Source organism: Melospiza melodia, chromosome 8 (genome assembly GCF_035770615.1).
Source record: "Melospiza melodia melodia isolate bMelMel2 chromosome 8, bMelMel2.pri, whole genome shotgun sequence".
In the NCBI taxonomy this organism is placed as follows: Eukaryota; Metazoa; Chordata; class Aves; order Passeriformes; family Passerellidae; genus Melospiza; species Melospiza melodia.
The window spans coordinates 24,311,090-24,332,519 of record NC_086201.1 but is presented as its reverse complement, the minus strand read 5'-3'; the positions used below and the strand labels follow the sequence as shown (position 1 = coordinate 24,332,519).

General features: G+C 37.7%; 1 protein-coding gene across 4 annotated transcripts in view; it reads right to left on the bottom strand.

Moving 5' to 3' along the window:
• The window catches only part of NBEAL1 (neurobeachin like 1), a 79,330-nt gene that overhangs the window by 10,052 nt on the left and 47,848 nt on the right, over window positions 1-21,430 (bottom strand). For 3 of the 4 annotated variants that reach the window (XM_063162283.1, XM_063162284.1, XM_063162285.1), the window contains 25 exons: window positions 21,099-21,274; window positions 20,593-20,746; window positions 19,265-19,393; window positions 18,646-18,951; window positions 18,386-18,535; window positions 17,346-17,503; window positions 16,759-16,883; window positions 15,804-15,930; window positions 14,573-14,721; window positions 13,640-13,773; window positions 12,846-12,947; window positions 11,612-11,707; window positions 11,378-11,502; window positions 10,054-10,194; window positions 9,829-9,959; window positions 8,735-8,844; window positions 8,047-8,164; window positions 7,311-7,408; window positions 6,905-7,021; window positions 6,328-6,417; window positions 5,068-5,177; window positions 4,336-4,508; window positions 3,804-3,898; window positions 1,880-1,996; window positions 1,033-1,194 (listed from right to left, as the gene is read on the bottom strand). In XM_063162283.1, the coding sequence (XP_063018353.1) occupies window positions 1,033-1,194; window positions 1,880-1,996; window positions 3,804-3,898; window positions 4,336-4,508; window positions 5,068-5,177; window positions 6,328-6,417; window positions 6,905-7,021; window positions 7,311-7,408; window positions 8,047-8,164; window positions 8,735-8,844; window positions 9,829-9,959; window positions 10,054-10,194; window positions 11,378-11,502; window positions 11,612-11,707; window positions 12,846-12,947; window positions 13,640-13,773; window positions 14,573-14,721; window positions 15,804-15,930; window positions 16,759-16,883; window positions 17,346-17,503; window positions 18,386-18,535; window positions 18,646-18,951; window positions 19,265-19,393; window positions 20,593-20,746; window positions 21,099-21,274 (3,393 nt within the window). The remainder of the gene's footprint in view (window positions 1-1,032; window positions 1,195-1,879; window positions 1,997-3,803; window positions 3,899-4,335; window positions 4,509-5,067; window positions 5,178-6,327; window positions 6,418-6,904; window positions 7,022-7,310; window positions 7,409-8,046; window positions 8,165-8,734; window positions 8,845-9,828; window positions 9,960-10,053; window positions 10,195-11,377; window positions 11,503-11,611; window positions 11,708-12,845; window positions 12,948-13,639; window positions 13,774-14,572; window positions 14,722-15,803; window positions 15,931-16,758; window positions 16,884-17,345; window positions 17,504-18,385; window positions 18,536-18,645; window positions 18,952-19,264; window positions 19,394-20,592; window positions 20,747-21,098; window positions 21,275-21,430) is intronic. The other variant, XM_063162286.1, reaches the window with a different exon arrangement.

Genomic DNA, 21,430 nt, shown 5'->3' with positions numbered 1-21,430 from the left:
ATGTCACAGAGGACTGACAGGATGAAGAGTGTTGTACTTGTATCTTTTGCTCATTAAAAGGCACTAATTTGGCAACAACCCACAGGTGACAATGCTGACAACAGCCTCCCTGTTGAATGATGCAAGAATAGTGAGCCTATACTCAATGTGTGTGGAGGGAAGGTCCTGTATCGAAGTTTTTGAAGCCACCTCTTGATGTAACATTGTAGTCCATTCAATCAATTCTAAATTTCCCGGAAACATCCGTGGATTTAATAGACAGGTCCCTATTTTTTTGTTAAGAAAAAAGAAAGCAAGATTGCACTTATCTCAGCCTTGCTACCACCCCCCTTACTCTCTTGCCCTCCCAAATCCAAAAGCAGAAGGAAAAAAGCATATTTCCATAGAGCTAGATCCAGCAGCATTTTCTAGACAAGCCAATGACTTCTTGCTGCATTACAGATGCAAATAACAAAACCATCTTAAGTTCTTCCAGCCTGGCATTACCTTGAATCTCTTCTCTCCCCGTCTTCCTAATGTAGTTAGTATGCCTACATCAGAGATTTGTTTTCCAAGATATCTCCCATGTTTAAAGAAATCACAACACCTCTACCATTATTAAAGCAACTACACTGCTCAACAGACACAACTTTATAGCTGTATCTCCAATCCCAAACTAAGAAACTCTGTGGGCATTGAGCATCTTGCACCAAGAACTTGCTGCTCTCCTTATAAGCCTCTGTTTCTGAGCACAGTGGAACTTGTTCCCCCTAGTTTTCCAGTCCAAAGTGGCTCTCCCAGGAAGACACACTAATGCATGCTTGAGCATCTTGCAGATGTTTGGAGATTTTTATGAAACTCAAAGGAGCACAATATTCATTTACCTTTAACCAAGTTTCACTTGAATTGGCCAGCAAAATTTAAAAAAAAATATGGAAACTGACACTGCATGCTCAAAAAGCCTCATTACTACAGGAAATGAGATAAAGTTAGATACACTTATGATTAAAATCTTCAGTGACAGAAACAGAGGTTTTCCATAAACTTAAGTACCTTGAGAGTAGTCTTTCCTTCCACGCTGGTGTGGACAACTATATGGCCTTCCCAGGACACAGCCAGATTGGGAACAGTCAGCAGGAGAGAACTCTCACACGGGGGCCGCAGAGTCCTCACGTACTGACCCTTCCGAATGGTGCGCACAATGACGGTGCCATCCTGCAGCAGGCACATCGAGGGCAGTGGACATTCAGCAGGACAGTTATCACAACACTCAGAATTTACATACACAGGACACAGGGAATACTCTGAATGCACTTCAATCCTTAGTGGGAGATAAGGACTACTAAGCATTAGGAACTCTGCACAAAGAAGCCTTCCCCTCAAGACCAGGTACTATAGGCATATGAAAAAAAACAAATACAAGTTGGGCAAGAGGGAGGACAGGCAGCAAATCAGCTACTTCACAGGTCACATTTATGAGTAGGCATGACATGGAGTACAAAGCCAGAGTTCAGCAGCCTGCCTGTGCAGTATAGCAAGGCACAACATGAGCAAGTGGCACAGAACCTTCAGGGTTAACACAGCAGGGAAGAAACAATCAGAACACTGTTGCTATGAGAAGCTTAAAATCTCCAAGAAAATCCACACATATTAAAGCTCATCTGTGCAGAATAACACCACATAGTAGGTGAGGTCTATGCTCTGCACTGCAGTTTGAGACAGTCTGATTGAAGCAGACAGCAAAAGGGATGGCAAATATCTTCTTGATAAGGAAGGCTTAAGAAAAACATTGTGAAATAGTGACTTTTTTTCTATTATTCTTAATCAACTTCAAACACCTTATATGGTTTGAGTTTGCTTGAGAAGAGGCAAAAAAATAGACAAGTAGGAAGGTGCTTACCCTGGATCCTGACACTGCCATGTCCAGTTCAGTGCTGATGCCAACACTCGAAACTTCATCTGTGTGCCCATAAAGGATCTGTAATGGCTTAGGTGCCAGGCCTACAGGCACTCCTCCCTGAGAGTAACAAAAAGTGCAATGACAAATTCTCTTGCAGCTGAAGGACAAACAAAAAATGAACTTCTGGTATCTTCATCACCAGTTGTGTGAGGTGTATATTTGACAGAGGTCAAAGCCAAAGGCATAACTCACCACTCCAGTATCAATGTATTACCCTCTGTCAGCACCTCACTTTCTGAAATCCCAAGAATGAATGAACATGTAGTTACTGGAGTGGGTGTGAGAGACAAGGTTACTTGGCTGACTCCCTCCTCCCCCTGCAGGTGTCCAGGAGTGTAAGGACATCAGTGAGCTGGCCTAACAAGAGTTGTTCATATACCCCATCCACACACTCATTCTTCACCTGTGTATCTGGGCTTGTCCAGTTCTTAAGAGTTTACCCTGGAATCAAGCACTACCCTGGAATCAAGCACTATCTTCACAATCAAGCTTAAAAAAAGCTGAAATTGACTTTTATTTTACTTAAAGTAACAGCAACTCTTTTCATTTTTCAAGGAAAAGGAAGCAAATAGTACTTCTCAGTGACTACCAGTAGTACAATACACAAAGGAAATCTTGGAATAATGCTCATTAAAAATAGCAATGTCCCCACATAACTCCAGGTATCACAGCTTTTGTCCCAGTGAGTGCACTCTCAGCATATACAGACTAATTCTTAAACCAGTTCTAAGGAAAGAATGGTCCTTAGAAAGAAGATACTGTAAATAGTTCTACAGAGAACTATTTATTTTAATTTCTGGGATAAAAATTTGTTTGCCAATTAGGCCCTGAAAGCCTGAAGCATGCAGGAATACAGAACAAGTATCAAAATACAGAAGGTGTCACTGCAGAGAAGACAAGTAGAATGGAAATGCCAGTACGCAGTCCATTGCTGCCACTTTGTAAAGACCAAGATAAAAGTCTCACAAGAAATATTTACTCTGCATAAAATAGGATTTATATATCTTTAAACAAAAAATACATTTAAAATCTTCAGAAAAAGCACTTCTAAATAAAGATCATTTCCAGAGTGTGAGTTAACTCACCATGAAAAGATAAACAAAAAAAAATCTCCAACATTTATCCTCACTTGAGACAAAAAGCAACTCGTATGAGCACTAAAGTCTTACGTTTTTTGACCAGGCACTGTTACTACAAAAATTATAAATACCCCAACCATAAAGACAGCTTCCACAAAAGCACATGCAATTATTCATCACTCTACTGCTGACTTCAGTTCCATGATAAGCACAAGGTGACTAGATGAAATCTACTGTCCAAAACATGACAGCTTCCCCCAGCAAGTAATCCTACTTGTATATCTTAAATGCAGCAATCAGAAATCAGCATTTAAATGCTTAATGATGGAAATCATGATTGAGTGTAAGTACACATGTGGATCACACAACTACATTCACTGTGTGAAAGCATGAGACCAATATTAAAGAATTCTCAAAAGCCAGTGCAAACACATGTAATACACAGCACTATCTTTGCTGTAGTTATCAATACCCACCAGAGAAAAGGCAGTGCTAAAATGCAACTACTAGGAGTTGAAGAAGAACTGCCTAAAATTCTTATTTGCCTGCCCTGAAAATAATCTCTGAAATCTTTAAAAGATCCTCTAAAATAGCGCACTTCAACTATATAGCAACTAATATGTATAGTACTTCAGAGAAGACAACAGGAGTAAAATTACTAAGCTAATTGATTTTAGTGCACTATCTTCCTTACAAACCTGAAAAGAAATCAATAAAACATAATAGCAAAACAGAGGAAAAAAATACATCCAGAAACTGCTTCTGAGTATGCCTCAATAACCCACCTGGTGAACAATCTGCCATATCATACAGGTAGTATCTCTGGAGCCTGAAATTAAATGAATTCCACAGTGGTCTATTGCCAAGCAGGTCACAATGTCTAGATAAAGAAAAGAAGACAAAGCTGTCACATGGGTAATTAAGACTAATTTCCCTCAGACTGACAATGTGGATACAATTTGTCACACTGTATCCTGATTTGCAGTCAGCATGAAATACTCTACTGCGATAAGGGCTGGTGACATTACTAAACAATGACATCATCATACAGCCAAATGTACCCACTGGACACATTCAGCTTTGCTACCTAAAAATAGCAGGCAAGCCTTATTTTGAAACTACATGAAAGCACCAGTCCAATGACTGAAAAGCCATGCTCAAGTATTTATGTATAATCCCAATTCAAGCATTCCTCTGCTTTCATGCTGTTATTCCTTTACAGCTGCTACACTTGAGTGCCCAGGGGACATGGATATATTCTGGGACCACCAAATAACACACATAACCCTTTCCATTTCCCAACACAGTGTGACTGACCCATGTGCCTGATGTGCTGTCCCATCAGTTTGCCTTTGGTAAGGGATGTCACTCGGATGCTGTTGTCCCAGTGTCCGCCACTGAAGAGCAGCTTTGCGTCATGGGACACTGCGAACAGCTTGGAGGTGATCTCCAGCCCTGGGGCAAAAGGGCCACTCATGCTGCGCTGTGTTCTGCAGGCAAACGACAGCAGTTAGCAGCAACCTTGGTTCACATCCACATACTTTGCACTTCCTCTGTCTTTAAACATCACTAATGAATTCCAGCTATAGAAGAGGCTACATCCATGGTAAAACTTGCACTGCCACCAGTGACTGGAAGCAAGATTTCAACTTAGGTTTTTTTCAGCCTTTTACACAATTGGATAACTCATGTCCCTACTAAGCATTATAACATTAAAGAGAAAAAAGGAATTTTCTAAAACAAAAAAATCCAAATATGCCATATATGCTTATGTATTACTACAGCATAAGAATGTATGAAGACTATCTCAGATTACACAATGTTTTTGTGATTGATAATTAGAAAAAAATTAGAAGTAGCTCTAAGAATGAAGCCTGAAATACCACTTACATAACTGTACTAGAATGCTATTATAGATTAGAGATAATATTGCTGAATACCAGAAGATGCATTCTTTGGTGAGAACAGTATTTTCACTGATTTTCAACAATTATTGTATTTCCTTATTTTAAATGCATTCATCTGTACCCCCCCTCAAAATTTGCTTACTTGGGATTTGTCACTGTTGTATCTTTGATGAATGTAAAATAGTTGGAAATATTTTTGTCATAAGGCAGCCAACCATGAGTTCCAATAACACAGTTCAGACTTGTTGTTACCTAAAAAAGTTTAATGAAAAAGTTGATGAAACGCAGAGGTTTGCTTTCTGCTTGCCTCAATGCTAATGGAGCTTGCATAAAGTCCAGCAGAGGCTTCTTGAAAACCTACCACAAAGGAAAAAGCACAGGCACCTCTCCCTGAACAAATAAATCAATAAAAAAATCCCACTAAGATGAGTTAATCCACATGTGGTACACAGAACCATATTAGAATAGTACATGTTCTACATAGGTCAGAGAAGTTGGGGTAGGAAGGATGGGAGGAGACAAACACTAAAAACCCCAGTCAACCAACCCCTCTCAAATATTTAATTACAAATCAGTCATTAAGTTTAAGCTGCTGTTTCTTCTCTTCTCTGAATACTAACTGTTAATAGTAAACATATTAACACAAGAAGTTTAACAAACATTGTACTACAGTTTCATTTCTGAGGAAGTAACAAAGGAATCTAAATACTCAAGGTTACTTTGATTAGATATGTTTTCCATATCTAATCAAAGGAGAATTTTAGATGTGCTCAAATAACCTATGAATGTAGCACAATTAAGCCAAGACAATAACTCTGACATACAAAATAGAAATATTGGAATATTCTTTCCTGCAAAACAGAGGTATTATTGCACTGGGGCCAGTGTCTAGGCCATATATACAGATGCAGATACAAAACCACTGTTCTCCTTTCATTATTTGGTATCTGCCATAGTACAAGAATGTGTGTTAGTGCAAGAGCTAGTTTTAGAAACAGTGCAGGCCTTTGGAATGTGCATGCACCAGATATGGTATAGCTTAACATATGGGTTGGAAAGCAATGACAAACAATGACACCATTAATAACTCAATGCTGTAATTTAAATCTGGGCTGCATTGCATTAACAAATTGGTTGTTGCAGGGAAGTTGATCAAGTGTCAACTCACAATATGCCTCACTATAATTTACAGTCATATCTCATCAGCTCTTAAATGCCATTCAACAAATCAGCCTGGCTTCTCCTTGGAAGATAAATATTTAACTTAACTGAAAGTTGCTTCAGGTTAAAGGAACACATTTGAAGAGGAACAGTTAAGAAATATTTCTCTACAAGCTGCATAAAAAAATACAGCCATTTGACTATCTCTAGTTTAAGAACAGTATTGACACATGCAACTCACCAAGATCTCTGGGCTTCCCTGAGAAATAAAGGAGCGTGACTGATTCCTGGGGACAACAGCTTTGACAATGGGCACACCATCACTAATTCCCTAAGAGAAAGGACATGGGTTTGATCTGATTATATCCAAAAGCTACAGGATAAATCTAGAACCTGTAAAGAGTAAGAGGCAAAGCTCTGGAATCAGTGTCAGACGTGTAGAGCACCTAAGGGACTGACCCACACCCATTCAGTTTGTGCAGGTAAGCTTCATCACAAACACTGCAAATGAAACCCTGACCCCAGTCAGGGACTTTAGCTACCAAGTTCAGTGATTCCTCACACACCACCAGTGAGGCTTGCAGCTTTCTTGGTGTGGCGACTAGTTTAATACTCAACACCCACACAAGCAGCCAGCAGATTATGGGATTCAACATCTAGGAAGCCAACTTAAAAGACAGAGCTCATTCAATACACATTGCATTGTAAAATATCCTTTCTAAATAGGAAGCAAGTTTATTTTCATCCAGGTTGTGACCTTTTGTTCCAAGTACATCAAATTTCAGGTTAGACTTCAAACAATTTCAAGTAACATCTACCTCTATGAAGAATGACTTCAGCTCAGTGAGGTGTTGGAAGAGATTCAGAGTAGAGGAATCACTTTTAGTTATTCTTTGTACTACCTCTTCTGCTGACAGCCTTTGTGGATGGGGCTCCTAGGAGGCAATATTTGAAGGAGTAACAAATTAGACTAGTTTATCAATTTGTTCAATGCACATGAGATACTCAAACTCTTAATGGGAAAACAGTCTTAAAAACCTAATATCCCTTCTTGAAGTAAATTTATTTATTTTGAAAATGGATTCTTTAGTAATGTGACAAAGATTTAATGTTGCTAAAATTACAAACCATTACCTTAAAAACCCCTTTTTTTTTCAGAAGTCTCTGTAACTCAGTTGTATTTAACCACAAAGGTCTGGTTGAGAGAGAGCAAAAGAACAGTACCTTTAACAGCTGACAGGGAGTTTGCCCAAAATTGTTTATCATCCCTTCTAAAGCCTTCCTTTCTTTCTCATCTGTTAAAGCATCCAAATCCACAGCCCCTGGATCACAATCAGAATGATGAAGGATAGGAAAAAAAAAAGAGAACACAATCCAAACAACTTATTAAGAACCAATATGGTCAACTTAATTTACTTGCAGCATTATGACCCTTTACCCCCAGAAAAGCCCCAGACAATGCCTCCATTTAAAACACAATCTGAAAACTCCACTCTGCATGTGGAATTTTAAGTGTATCTGTCAGAGCAATTTGTCTTATCAAATGAATTTCATTTACCTCATTGCAAGCAACAAGTAACACACAAAAAACACCCAAAATTTACCTTTGAAATTAACAGATTAAATTTATCTGTAATATTAATTGCTTTCAATCAATGTGCCTGAACTCTAAACCACAAGAAATCTCCTCCCACATATGCATTTAAGCAAGTAAATATGTGGCAAGAAAACCCAGTAACTTTTAGAAAAAAAAGACAAAAAAATCATAACAGTTCTCCTTTTAAAAAACTATACTTTTTTTTTTTTGATGACACATTACAAGGTTTGCTGCCATATTTCATCTATAGATCTGCTGTCTTACCATATGCTACTGAATGGTATACTCACAAATCAAGTGTGTACTGTCTAATAATGAAAACTCACAAGCCTGATGACAATGACAAGAGAACATGCTTTGTACCTTCATAAGTACAATAATAGAACACATTAAGCGCCTCCACTGCAGCTGGTCCCCTCTGCTTGTAGCCAAAAATCAAATCTATCCATTCATGAAGATGAGCAGAAACATACTCAGATTCCTAGAAGGTAAAAAGTGCTCTTGTAAGAATAAGAGAAAAACTGCTCCCTCTTGAAGTTTTTACTATTCTCTACGGAAAAGATTCAATTCCTAAATTAACAGTATCCACAAATTAGGTATTTAGCAATACATAGGGCAGAGGCATAAGAATCTTTTGGCTATGGACAGTAACTGCCAGGTAAGAGGGAAAATCAATACAGTGACACAAAAGGTATGGACTTTTGAAATGCACCTGTGCAAGGGAAGGTAACCTGCCAGCTCCCTAACACCAGACAGAGTCATCTTTAAATAGCAAAGGAAGCCTACTCACCTACCTCTGCATTTTATCTCCTAGGACAGCAAATGCCCAAATCATTAGTGCCCAAAATGCCCACGAGATTAAATGCTCTTTTCAGCATTTTATCAATGTGCACAGAGCTTTTAACTGGAAGTTCTAATGGCACTTGTAATGTCAAATGTAACCCCAACTGTAGTTTGAATGCCATCCCACTAGTTTTACATTTAAGCCATAGTAACAATCTGTAAGTGTACTTCCTTTATGATTATGTTACACAAACAAACAGCATCTTACCAGAGCCTTCCTGTGTTTATAAATAAAGTCTTCTGGGGAGTGGGCCCACTTAGGCAGAACAACATCGTTTACCACCTCTTTGGACATTTGAAGCTGGCCTAAGTTAAAACCTGGTGAATAATTCAGAAAAAAAGTTTCAGAGTTGCTACAAAATATTTCAAGTACCTTGATTTCTCAATAAAGATTAAAAATCATTATTTTCGCAGTGCAACAGAAGGATATTGAAAAGTTATCCGTGTAAATCCCTAATAACTCTACCACTGACATAGGAGGCTAAGTTCTGTTCTGCATGTTTATGATTTTAAATGATAATGGATAACAATTATCCAAAACATCTAATTGATTTTGAAGCTAAGTCCCAACCACAGAAGTAGTATTAATCTTTTACACATCTATCTGTAAACATATCTGCATTTGCTTTGCCAGGATTAAGAGTCCAAAACACTCCCATAAGGTAATTCATAAGAAGGGAGTTACTTAGAAGTTTAAATGGTTGTAAAATCAAGGCTCTTAAGAAGTCTGAAATTTCACCAGCTATCATTAAAACAACTCTACACACTTAAATTACTTGAAAGTGTGACTTGGGAATTTAGAACTCCAGTAGATTGTAGCAGCAAAACATACAAATCCATTTTCAAATTGTGTAAAGACAGAGAATCAAATCACTAAACAATAAATGTGAATTTAAAAAGGAGTCTAATGTCAGAATGCAGGATACTGTCTTTTTAATCAGCATTATAATAATTATAATTAATATCTTTTAACTTTTTCTATGTATTTAATCAGTATTAACTATTACTAACTTTTTCAAAAATCCCAGTGAGCATCTCTGACACTCTCCATTGGGTAAACAACACTATTTTTAGCCATCCTTAAACCCATAGCCTGAATTTTAAAACTATGTTTAGGCTGCTGCTTAACACAACTGGCATCTTCACTGAACAGTTTAGGCCAGCATCATGATTAATGTCCACAATCACACAATAAGGTTTAAATAGTAAGTGTTCCTCAGCATTCACAAATGGCTGTAACAATTCTTTTCTGAAGAATACAGAGACAGTTTCTTGTGAGAATAGTCTTGGCAGTCAGCTTACCATTCTGATTCTCCAGGAACTCTGGAAAGTAGAAGAACTCTGGGATAAGTTCTTTGACATCATTGGGGTTGTCCATGAGTGCCTGCCAGGTAGCAGGAATAGAGTGGAACTGTCTGTCAGCACAGTCAAATCTGTGGATCAGAAAATCCAGGTTAGACTTTGACAATTCCCTCAGTAAAATGACAAGGAAGAAGCAGGAGGGGGCTGCTTGTCTGCCCAGCATACCTGCCACTCTGAAGCTGGATATGGAGTGTTGTGAAAGGCTCCACCCGAATGAGGTAATGCATGACACCAGCAGCATTTGAGTAGTGTGTCCCATAGTGAAACTTGTCAATCATCCCAAGAGGATCCTCAAAATTCTCATATCTGACAAAAGACATGCTTATAAATACAACTGAGCATTATGGTTGATTACATGTGGATTATGCTTATTCCAGGCAAAGATTCAAAAGAAATTACCACAGCAATCTATGAGAGGAAAAATACATTGAGTGCCATCAAACATGAAGATTCTAAATCTTACTTAGCAAGTCCCTAAGAAAAGACTGCTGAAAGATAAAAATGTACACCAGATGAAGCCTTTACATGCCTGTTATACTCTTCCCTAAGTATTTGCTATCAGCTGTCAGAAACCAATCAAAGGGCAGACAAGACTGATGACTTTATACAACAAACCAACACACCCCCCACCACTAAAATGAATATTTACTAGTGAATAGACTTGTGATGGCTTCCTGCAAGATTTGACTGTGCAGGAGAGAGATCTTTTTCACACTCATGCCCATTTCCTTTTCTACTGGCAAACTCACTCTACCATGCCACCATCTGGCTGATACATTCCTCAGCCTCACAAGGCTGGTGTGAGAAATTCTAGTTGAACACACTTCTACAGAACCCACTTCATTACAATCAGGACAGAAGCCAGTAATCCAAAGGAAATTCTCCATGTTCCAAGTTTTCAGAAGATTCTGGAAGACACCTGGCTGCAGTCTGGTATGACAGCACACTCACTCTCCAGACTAACAAACAAGGGGAAAACCACTATACTGCTGTGTGGGTGTAAGTACCTGTCATTGGCACCTACAGAGGACTTGCTGAAAGTCACTTGAGACCTATTTTATTTTGAAGATAATAATCTATGCTTGAAAAAAAGAGGAAGCACAGATTTAGGCTCAATGCTACCTCTTAGGCAGCTCAACTCAGCAGTATGATTTCACATTCCCTATCTTGTAGCAGATATGGGACACATTATGTCTTTTCAAGCCATTAAATTGTTTCTACAATCTTTCAGTTTTTCATCTTCACAACTGAGAAACAACTGAAAATTTATAACAGTAAGTTTTGTCCTCTCACTGCCATATAACTGAGTGCTATATAATATAGTCTGAATGCAGCAGGAGCAACCAACCAATCACATTTGCAAGTACATCTGTTATGTCATAAAACCAGCTTCAAAAATTTCACTGTCACTATTTTATTTTCTAAATGTGTTATTAGCCTGGAGGCTCAGAAAAGACAAAGAAATATAAGCAAGTGTTCAAATACATACTTCTCTTTCACAGTCTTAGCATTCTTCTCATTAACCACACCTATAGGCTTGGACAGGTCCCTAAATACTGCAGGATTATTCAGGTCCAGTTCTTCTGAGGTGTAATCTCGTAAAATCCAGGGAAACTAAAAAAAGAAATTAAGTCAAATATCAGACAGAGATTAAAAATACATCTTTCAAACCAGAAGAAACACATACCCTTGGCAAAAATTTAAAAATTAAATTTTTAATTACCACAGGATATTGAGCAAGGTCATTGTAAGTTCGTCCAGCCATAGTGTTTAGCTGAATAAGGTAGTCAAAGTTGGATATTTCTCTATTCACCCATTTCTGAAAGACAAAGAAAGATTAAATGGAATTCACTATATCAAAAATATATTTATTGCAAATTACACATCTTGTCGGTAGCAACATGCCAGAGGATAGCACGGGCAAGTGAAAAGTACAAGACCACAAAAATTGTATGCAAGTCCAGATACAATTTCCCATAATGAAGTTTATTTTCCCTTTGATTCAGTGATTGTGCTATCTATATTTCATTGAAATCAGGTCCTGATTGGTGACAGTACTGTTTCAAATATAGAGCAGCAGACAATTAGCAACCTTGCTAAAAAGAAAAAGAAAAATAGGAAGTAAGAAAAACAAAAAGAAGGCAAGTATGCAGGTACTGATAAAAAGGAGAACTTTGAAATCCATCTGAGTGCTAAGATCAAGATTTATTTATAAATTATTCTCCCACTGGTTAACAGTACAGGTTAACAATTTGTAAACCAAATTGTCTGTGCACCTTTGTTTGCTCCATTATTATATTCTAAACCAAAGAACAGACAGAGCTGAAGTATTTGTCTGTAGAGTGATGGAGATGTGTCATGACAGATTATATATTTTCTGTGTAAATATAAAACTCAATAGTTTTTATTGTCAAGAAAACAAAGAACAATCAAAGTATTTCCAATAAGTTAAACTTATTTGTAAAGCTTCCTCTCTCAGAGAAAACAATTTTGGCATAAAGAGATGGAAGATAAAAATACATTTACTATATTAAAAAATTCATCTGTGTTTACGGTTATACAGACATTACGACATTTTCCTTTTTTACCAATATTAATAATTCCCACTTAATCTTCATGTGAGTTTTGTTGAAAGCTCCATCATGAAAAGATAGCAGGGAAAATTATTTGTACATCCAGTGAAAGAAGTTTCAAAACAGCACTCAAGATCATAGACTAAAACCAGAAGTCAATCTGCCACATTTTAGGTTCATGTTAAAATGCCTGTCAATCACATCACCAGAGCTGGCTATAATAATTTACCTGACTGTAAACACAAACCAAACCATCCTAAAATTATGCACGTGGAAGTTCAGGGGCCAGGCTGAGGGTAGAAATTGGCAGCTGCCATCTAAACACTGAGGGTGTCCTTCAAAAAGCAGAGGAACTCTTTAGACCATTGAGCTGAGGTCTCATACCTGCATCAAACCTGATGCTTTGAAAAGCTCCTGTGGAGATCTGGTCCCAGAAATGTTTGGAGAGCGCAGCGACAGTATGCGACTATACACTTTGTTTCGTACCTGTCAGAAACAGCACTAATAAAAGAATATTCTGGACACTGAAGCTGACAATCAAGCAATTTGTCTCCTAATTAAAATATGAAATAATTAGGACACAGTTACACTTTCAAGTCCTTCGATCTCCTGCTGTTTAAAACGTTTGGACATGGATGCATGTGACATCCTTCACATCAAAACCAAACCACACAACATTTTCTAAGAGCTGACCTACTAGTACACTGACCTACCAGTACGTAACTCACCCTAAAGTCTGAAATTTATCATAGTTCCTCATAAAAAGGATCATTGATATTACCCAGAGGGCAGAAAAGTTCATTACTCTTTAACCACTGAATATCAATGATTTCTAATGTTGTAGTTAAAAATAAAGTCTCCTTTCATTTGCAATTAATTTGTTCAATCTTTAAAAAGATGGGCTTCAAGACATTTAGATTACTATTGATGTGATTTTAGTTAAATAATCATTTTGTATAACAGAGAGAGAGAGAAAGAAAAAAGGAGAATCTTGTTTTATCTTTTCACAATTAATCAGTTTCTAGGTGCCAGCCTGCAATGTAGTTTTCCATGATGACTATGTAAAGCAAACAGTTTGCTATTAGTGTTACGGTATTAAGAAAGGCACCAGACTCAAATTCAATCACTGATCTTAAACCTAACCTTTTGCTTCTTACAGACATTTAGGAAAGCCATACCTCCTTATTGAAGTTGAGGAAGTAGTTGGTTTGATCCGTAAGGAAGATCTCCAAAGCTGACCTCCTCAGGTTGTACCGGCGCAAATGGATCTCTCGAATTTGAGAAAGGTGCCATTTGAAATCAAAACCTACCCCTAGGAGGAACACTCTGTTTACTGAGTTGGAATATACACGAAAAAAACCCTTTTTATCCAGACACAGTGCAGAACCAGCTTCAATCACCTCAGAGTTATTCCTAGAAAAGGAAAGTCTTGTAGCTGATGTGATTAACCATTTTGCTAGGAAAATATTAACTTCAGATATTGTTGTGCTGAAAGAAATGAAGCAAGAAATACCTGATGGAATGTAGAATACATTTGCTTTCTGATTAAAGACATATTATAAATGTATTCTGCTGACAAAAAGTATGAACCAACCCCTTTGCTTTCTTCAACAGGCTCAAACAAAGGCTGAATGTTTCGGTATACTGATTTGGAAAATTTTACTATTGTTTGTCCAACATTTTACTCCCGTGTTTTCACAGCCAGATGTGTATATTCTATTAAAGTTCCCTAAATTAATATGCATGATTAATGCTTACATATTACTGCTTTTTAATCAATGCATGAGTACAACAATATTTGTTGTAGAAAGAGAACAGAGAGGTGCCATTTACAAAGCAAATTAGAGGTACTAACTTTTTTTTAGTACGTTATTTTTAAGAAATATTAAGAATAGTTAATCAATTTACCAGCTCAGAAATTACAGTTCTTGATTCTTGATTCTGAAGGGATCAGTCAGCCACTAACCATCAAGTGCAATATTAATTTTAAGTACAGACCAACAACTTGTCTCTTTACAATTACTTTGACATTCATTTTCAAAACAAACTCAGCCTATGAAAAGCAGTATGCTGAACTACACTGAAAATAAAGAGATATTGGTCATGCTTACCTTCCTCTTTCTCAATGCTGCCATCAAAGAAATAGATGTGCTGGGTAGTGACCTCCAGCCTGCCCGGTATCACATCAATTACTGTAATGAGTTCACAGTCTTCAGACAATATCAGCTTCTCTTTCTGACTTTCCTCATCCTTCTCATCCCTGCAAAAACACCACTAAGTGTTACAGGGTTGGGTAGATTATACTGTTGCTTAGATCCTTGGTAAAAGCACAGCTCAGAAAATAATCAAATTTAAATGGCATTAAAACTGCAGCATAAACAATTCTATAAAGCTGCTTTTATCAGCAGTCATGGGTGTTTCACACTAGACCACAAACAGCATTTCACAGCATCAGTCTTCAGTCTTGATATTTTGGTCTTGGGCACAGTGGACTTGACTTCATGTGAAGTACAAAAACATCAGGCTGCATTTCCCTACTTTATTTAATTGTTAGGGGCTTAAGCTCTCTGGCCCAGAGCAGAGCTGAGTTCCAGTTCATGTGACTGAAGTTATCTCCAGGGTTATTTTGCTATAATCTACAGCAAGTATTTAATAACCTTTAAAGTACAAAATGTATCAGTACCACTCAGAGTGCCAACTACCTACTGGACTTAATAGCACAAACACAGATGCATGCACAACATGACATGTCCAATTACTGAAGCACTTGCTATCCTCCCTCAACTCCCCTTTCCCTGCTCTCTCTCTCCTGCCTTTATTTTGGTTGCAGTCACACAAGTGACATGAAGGAAGCACAGCCTTCCCTCTGGAATGCTGTTAAACACAAGGCACTCCAGCACTTAAATGCCAACCACACCAATTTTCATGTTATGCAGCTGACAATGGAGTGAACGACATAGCAACTATGGACAAGAGGCAGTTCCAGTCTGGTCCATGTCCTAACACAGCAGACTGCCTCCTGAGAATTACAGCCAATATACACAGTAGAAAAGCATTAACAATTCTGTAGCTTCAGCCCACCTGTGAGCAGTGAATCACTAATGGATTCTCATAAACATCTGCTCTGCCTCCTTTTCCCTGGGGCTTTTCTTGTCTTAGTGGTAACAAGGATAAATCCAACAGTCCAACAGTAACTTTGCTGATCAAAACTGCCCTGGATTGAATTGTTAAGGCCAGACAAAGAAAGAGGGAAACTGGATGCTATTCAACTCCCAAAGTTGTTTCTTGTTCCCTATCCCTAGCACAGAAACAAATTATAACTGTTTATCCTGTTCTACTTACAAATTGGAACTGGCTGTTGTGTCTTCTTCTGGTAGTTCCAGAACATCATCTTCCAAGTCACTCACTTTCACCTGCTTCACCACCTCCAGAAGCAGAGACTCACTAGAGGGCTGTGTCTGGTGCACACCTAGCACAAATAGACAAAACAGTTCATAACTTTTTCTGCTACAATGCTTTTGGAAATCTAACCTACTAAATCTGTCTTCTACAGTTGAATTTTGGTTGTAGCCAAGTAAGAAGCAAGCAGGTTTCTTATATATTTTTGTGGTTAAGCAGAACACTACAAACAGTCCTTGAGCTACACTGAAAATTATGACAACAAAAATTTAACTTGAATTCTGATGTAGAAACTTACAATAAAATATTTTGCAATGTTTTTCCAGACATTGCTAAAGCATGCAGATTTAGTAGAAATGCACTGCATTTGTTTTTTGGTTACGTGGGTTTACAAGAGTGTTTTGTGGAGGTTTTTTTGCTTGAGCCTTGATATCCAATACATCAAACTTAACAGTTACACCCCTAACTGTTACACCTAACTCAGCTGTTTGGCACACTTCTGAAGCAAAGCACTTCCAATCTACACATTTTAGCCAAAAATTCTAAAAGACTTTGAACAAACACTGCTTACTGTGATCTTTTTGTTTCTTTCTTGAAGAAATAATCTCATACAAGAAAGTTGTATGACTTCTTATTTTAAAACAAAGGAGTTGACTTTTATTTATTGCTCAACAAAACCCCACATTTCAATGAACCAGGGCAAAAGAATTCTACTCAGTAGGAAAATGTTGTATAAGGTCAAAGAATCACTCTCGTAATATAGATTTTACTACACATGAACTAAAGAAAAATCAAGACTTAAGTACATAAGCATATACTGCTTATTAAACACAAAGAGGAAAGTGAGTATCTTTCCTTGGTAAGAACTCAAGTGAGATAGCAAAATACAACTTTATACCTAAATTATCTCTCAGGTCACTAGCATCCTGATGAGAGTTGAAGTTGTAATTCTGCACTAGTTTTAGTCTCATACGTGAAAAATTTTCCACATTTGAAAGTTTCCAGTGAACAGGACGCTGTTTCCTAGGAAAACAAGAAAATTCATTAAAAAATCTGAATAAAGACCTACAGGAAAGAACTGATTACAAAAGAGTGCATATTTAGAAAAATACTGGTCAGTAACTTGTACATTGTAAAAAATAAAAGGTTAAAATGCAGTTTATTGCTTTTGTTTCACATTGCAGTGCTGACCATCACTCTTTATTTTGTAAACAGTATTTATTTTCACAGAATTAGCAAGGTTGGAAGAGATGCTCAAGAGCTTTAAGTCCAACTGACAAACTACCATCACTGCAATCACCCCAAAATTACTTTCTGGTAAGAACATTTCCTGGCACGACTGGAGGCATTTCTCCTTGTCCTGTCACTCAAGACTCTACACCTCAAGCACGATTACTGCAGTCAATCTGACCTGGTTTTAACCACACGAAACAGTGAGCAAATCCCTTTTAAGAATGATACCCAGTTTAGGAAGCCCAGTCTCACCTTTCAGCCCAAGGCCCACGCTCAGAGAACAAGTACAGCTGGGCTGCTCTCCACTGCCTCAGCGTGGCTGTGTGCTGGCTGCTCAGCTGTTTGAGCATGCTGTTGTAGCGCAGGTTCTCCTGCCGAGCCTTCCTGCTGAACGGCTCCACAAAGTGCTCCTGAAACACCAGTGCAAATAGATCCAGCACTCAGTTACCTCTGACCTTGGAAAACAGCTTCCCAAGAATTCTCAGAAAACAAGAAGTGGAAAAAGTTTAGCAATAAAACATTCCAAAATTTTAAGGTAATAAAATACTTAGGAGAGAAATTTTTAAAAGCTTAGACCTAGAAGAAATAGTGCCAGACTTTAAAGATCATTATCAATGCTGAATCCACCATAAAGTAATTTTTCATCATCAGAAAAGCAGTCAGTATTAGAAACCCTACTATAATAGGTAGGATTTTTCCTAAATTCTGGCATTCTTGAATGTGACTTGCATTGCATTTTTCCTTTAGCTATTTGAATAAAATAGACCTACAAGTTTTGTTATTAAAAAAGAGATATATAACTTCACTACGGTATTGCCTGTAATTACCTGTTAACTCTAATGCTAAAACTCAATCTGGACCTTATACAGGAAAGCAATTTTCCCACATTAAAGAAGAATCGTTCACTGTTGCAAATGCTTTAACTGTATTGAAATAGGGTTTAAAAAATAATCCAAAAACCAGCTCATAATGGAAATCAGGTTTTAATAATTCAAAACACAAATCAAAGAGGATGCAGCTTATGGGTGAGCATATTTCTACCTTGCTGATGAAAAGGAAGGCCTACTGTACTGACATGACTGATTGCACGTAAGACTGTTAATAGACAGAGCAGAATTAGTAAGTATATCCTAGAAGGGCATATAGTTCCACTGCCCATCAAATCTTAATTAAATTAACCTGTTTACAGTTACTTCAACTGGATCATCCTGAAATTCGTTTTCTCCATCTTTTAGAAGGCAGCTCTCAAGAGAGTTCTTTTAAGAGAATCTCACACTCACTGAAAACCTTACCTGAAATTTAAGCTTACTTTCTCCTCTTTCCCGGTCTCGCTTGTGCATGTTCACCATAAAAGCTTCATAACAATCTTTCCAATAAAGTGCCATTTGCTCATTATCATGTCTGAATGAATTCTCTTCATATTGCTTCATATTTGGAATAATCTGGTTCCATCAAAACAAAATAAAAAGTACCATGTGATTTCTGAATGGGTTCCTCTGCTTTCATGGCTGAAAAGAGGGAGGAAATGATGCAAAAAGAATTTACTACTTACATATTTGTCAATATAAACTTGCCACTCATCAGATCTGCAGTATTCTTGAAAGTCCTCAAAGAAAGATGGGCTGCCATTGGTAGGAGGCAGTGAAGGAAGGTGCAGGTTCATAAAGAGAAGTTCATAAACCTTGGATACCAATGTCCGAACAAGGGGAATCAAAAACGAATATGTTTCTGTCTTTTCTTCAATTGACCTACTCAAAATGCCTTCCAACTTCCCCAGGAGGTAGCATGCCTCAGGCTGGCTCTCAATTACTTTGGTCTGAAGGAGGGTGTTTAGTTTGGCTGCTGCCATAGCACAGACCTACAAAAACAAACAGCAAAAAATGAATGTGATCTTCCTTGAGCACCCATCTTTTTCCTGCCACTCCTGCCTGCATATTCCCATCCTCAAACAGAAGCCCTCTACCTCTTCCTTGTGCTCCACAGGTGCACACTGACAGGACTGCAGAGTAAACTTGCAAAAGCTAAGAGCCAATAAAACATCTTCCCAAGAGAAGGATGAGGGACTGCCACAGGTCTGCTCTCTGGTGTGAGCAGCACTCCCAAAAATCACAACAGTTACATCAAATGTGCCCTTAAAACTCAAGCACCACTTGCAAGAATTTGCAACAAACCTGTAAGTTGTCTTGTGCAATAAATCCAAGGAGCAGCTGGACTTGCACCTGTGAAAGCCTAATTGACTCTAAGCCAGCAGAGTACCAGACTGACAGACTATCCATGAGAGTCACTAGTTCTTCCAAGAGCTATTACAGAAACAGAAAACAAGCATAACATTAAAATAAATAAAATAAACTGGAATAAAAGTAACAATAATTACTCTAGCTGGAGACATAGTAATTTCCAACAGCTGAAGAAGAGGCTGTGTTTATTTGTAACTTAACCAAACCCAGAAAATCATCCAAGAACACTGCAGTTAAACCAGTAATTTAAAGAAATTCCTGGCAACAAAAAACTACCTAGCCCAGTACATTAAGTCAAGTATTTCCCCTAAATAAAGTGCATACATATATATATATATAAAATCTGTGTGTGTGTGTACAGGGAGTGAGAGTATATATATGCTTATTGCTTTTCCTATAAATTAACTCCAGTAAATGCCATATCCTTAGAAAATTTAGAAGACCCCACTTTAGGAGGCACTTCCTTCTGTCAGTATTTAGATAGCAAAAGTGACACAAGCCTTGTGAAAGGTGGGTACTCCCAAGGCAAATGGCATATTTCACTATCCAGATGTGTTTGTTTAAAACTAATACACCTTGATATACTCTCTAACACAGCACTGGAATTGTGTGTTAATGGCTCTTGACATTTTACTTGTTTCTTAAAGAAAGTAGTCTTACAAAATATTTTTCAAGGATTTCTAGAGAAACAATGATGGTTTCCAGATAATCTCTCTTTTTTTGCTTAGAAAAACTGAAAAGCAATGACAACTCAGACTGTGAAGGAAGCATGACCAGTGCCAGAGATTACATAAATGCTGAGATATAATTTATCTGTTGAAACTACAATATGGGTCAAAACCCAGAAGTGACATTTCCCAACTTGCAACCAAAAGCAGAATTTTAGCTGGTCTTTCATTCAGGATGCTCAGAGAGTCATAAATGCTGATAAACAGTGCAAAATCTGCTTAGGCTACAACTGCTGCTATTCCACTAGCTTTTACATTTTCCAAATATTTCTCCAGTCTGAAGAAACCTGGATTCTCAGTAAAGAGTACTACTTACATGCCTACTTAATTTGCATAATTTACTATATTCCCTGTGGTAAATATTCACATTTTTTATTCATGAAGGGGCACTCTAATCCATTCTACTATAAATCCTTACTCTGTAATATCTATGGTTTAATATGACTAGAAGGGTGACAGTATCCAAACCAACAACTTTCTTGTTACCATTTCAGCCCATATACAGCCCATACTTCCATTATGCAGTTACTGTACCTTTTCTGTCCATAAATTTGAATTAATTAGTCCTTCTGCCTGCAGGAAACCTTGTACAATTAGCAAGAGCTTGAAGGCATTTTCAGCATGTGTAGGGAGAGCTTTTGAATCTCTGTTATCAGTGACTGACCATTCTAACATCTTCTCCAGCAAGCTGCATGGAAAACAAAATCCCCAAGTAAGTATTACATGTTCTGAGTGTAAGTGGCTTTAAAAAAAATCCAATTAAGTATTTAATTGAATCTCTTAGTCTGCAGTTACATAACTGCCATCTTCTTGATAAGCCAATGAGATAAAAGCGATTGAGAGACTCATGAAAACAGTGATAGTTTTAAAACCTTCTGGCCCCAAGACCCACCTCCTAAACAGGTCCAGGAATATATTTCTGACAGTATGTGAAGAGACAGCAGAGAAAAGTATATCTTGTTGGGAACCATCCACCCCTTCCCAGCTTCACTCATGCCCCTCACATCTGTTTATCCTCAGAAGGGATGAACTGTACTCACTTGAGTTTTATTTCATCAGAAGGCCGCAGCAACTCGTTAGACATCCCCAGTTTGGTGAGAGCAGAGAACACCTGTCCTCTCTCAATCCAAGCATCATCATCAGATTTTTCAATACCTTTCCACATTATACACAGTAGGATGTCTGTGAGTAACTGTATGAGTTCATTATCACTCCCCTACAAAAGAAGTGAAATATTTAAAGCCCTTCTAGTACAGAAAACCTTCAAAACATTTCTTATTCATCACAGCCGTTATGCTTTCATGTTTCAACATTTGAAACTCTGCAGTCTTCAAATGGACTCTAAATTCCAATTGAAAAGCTCAGGAAAACA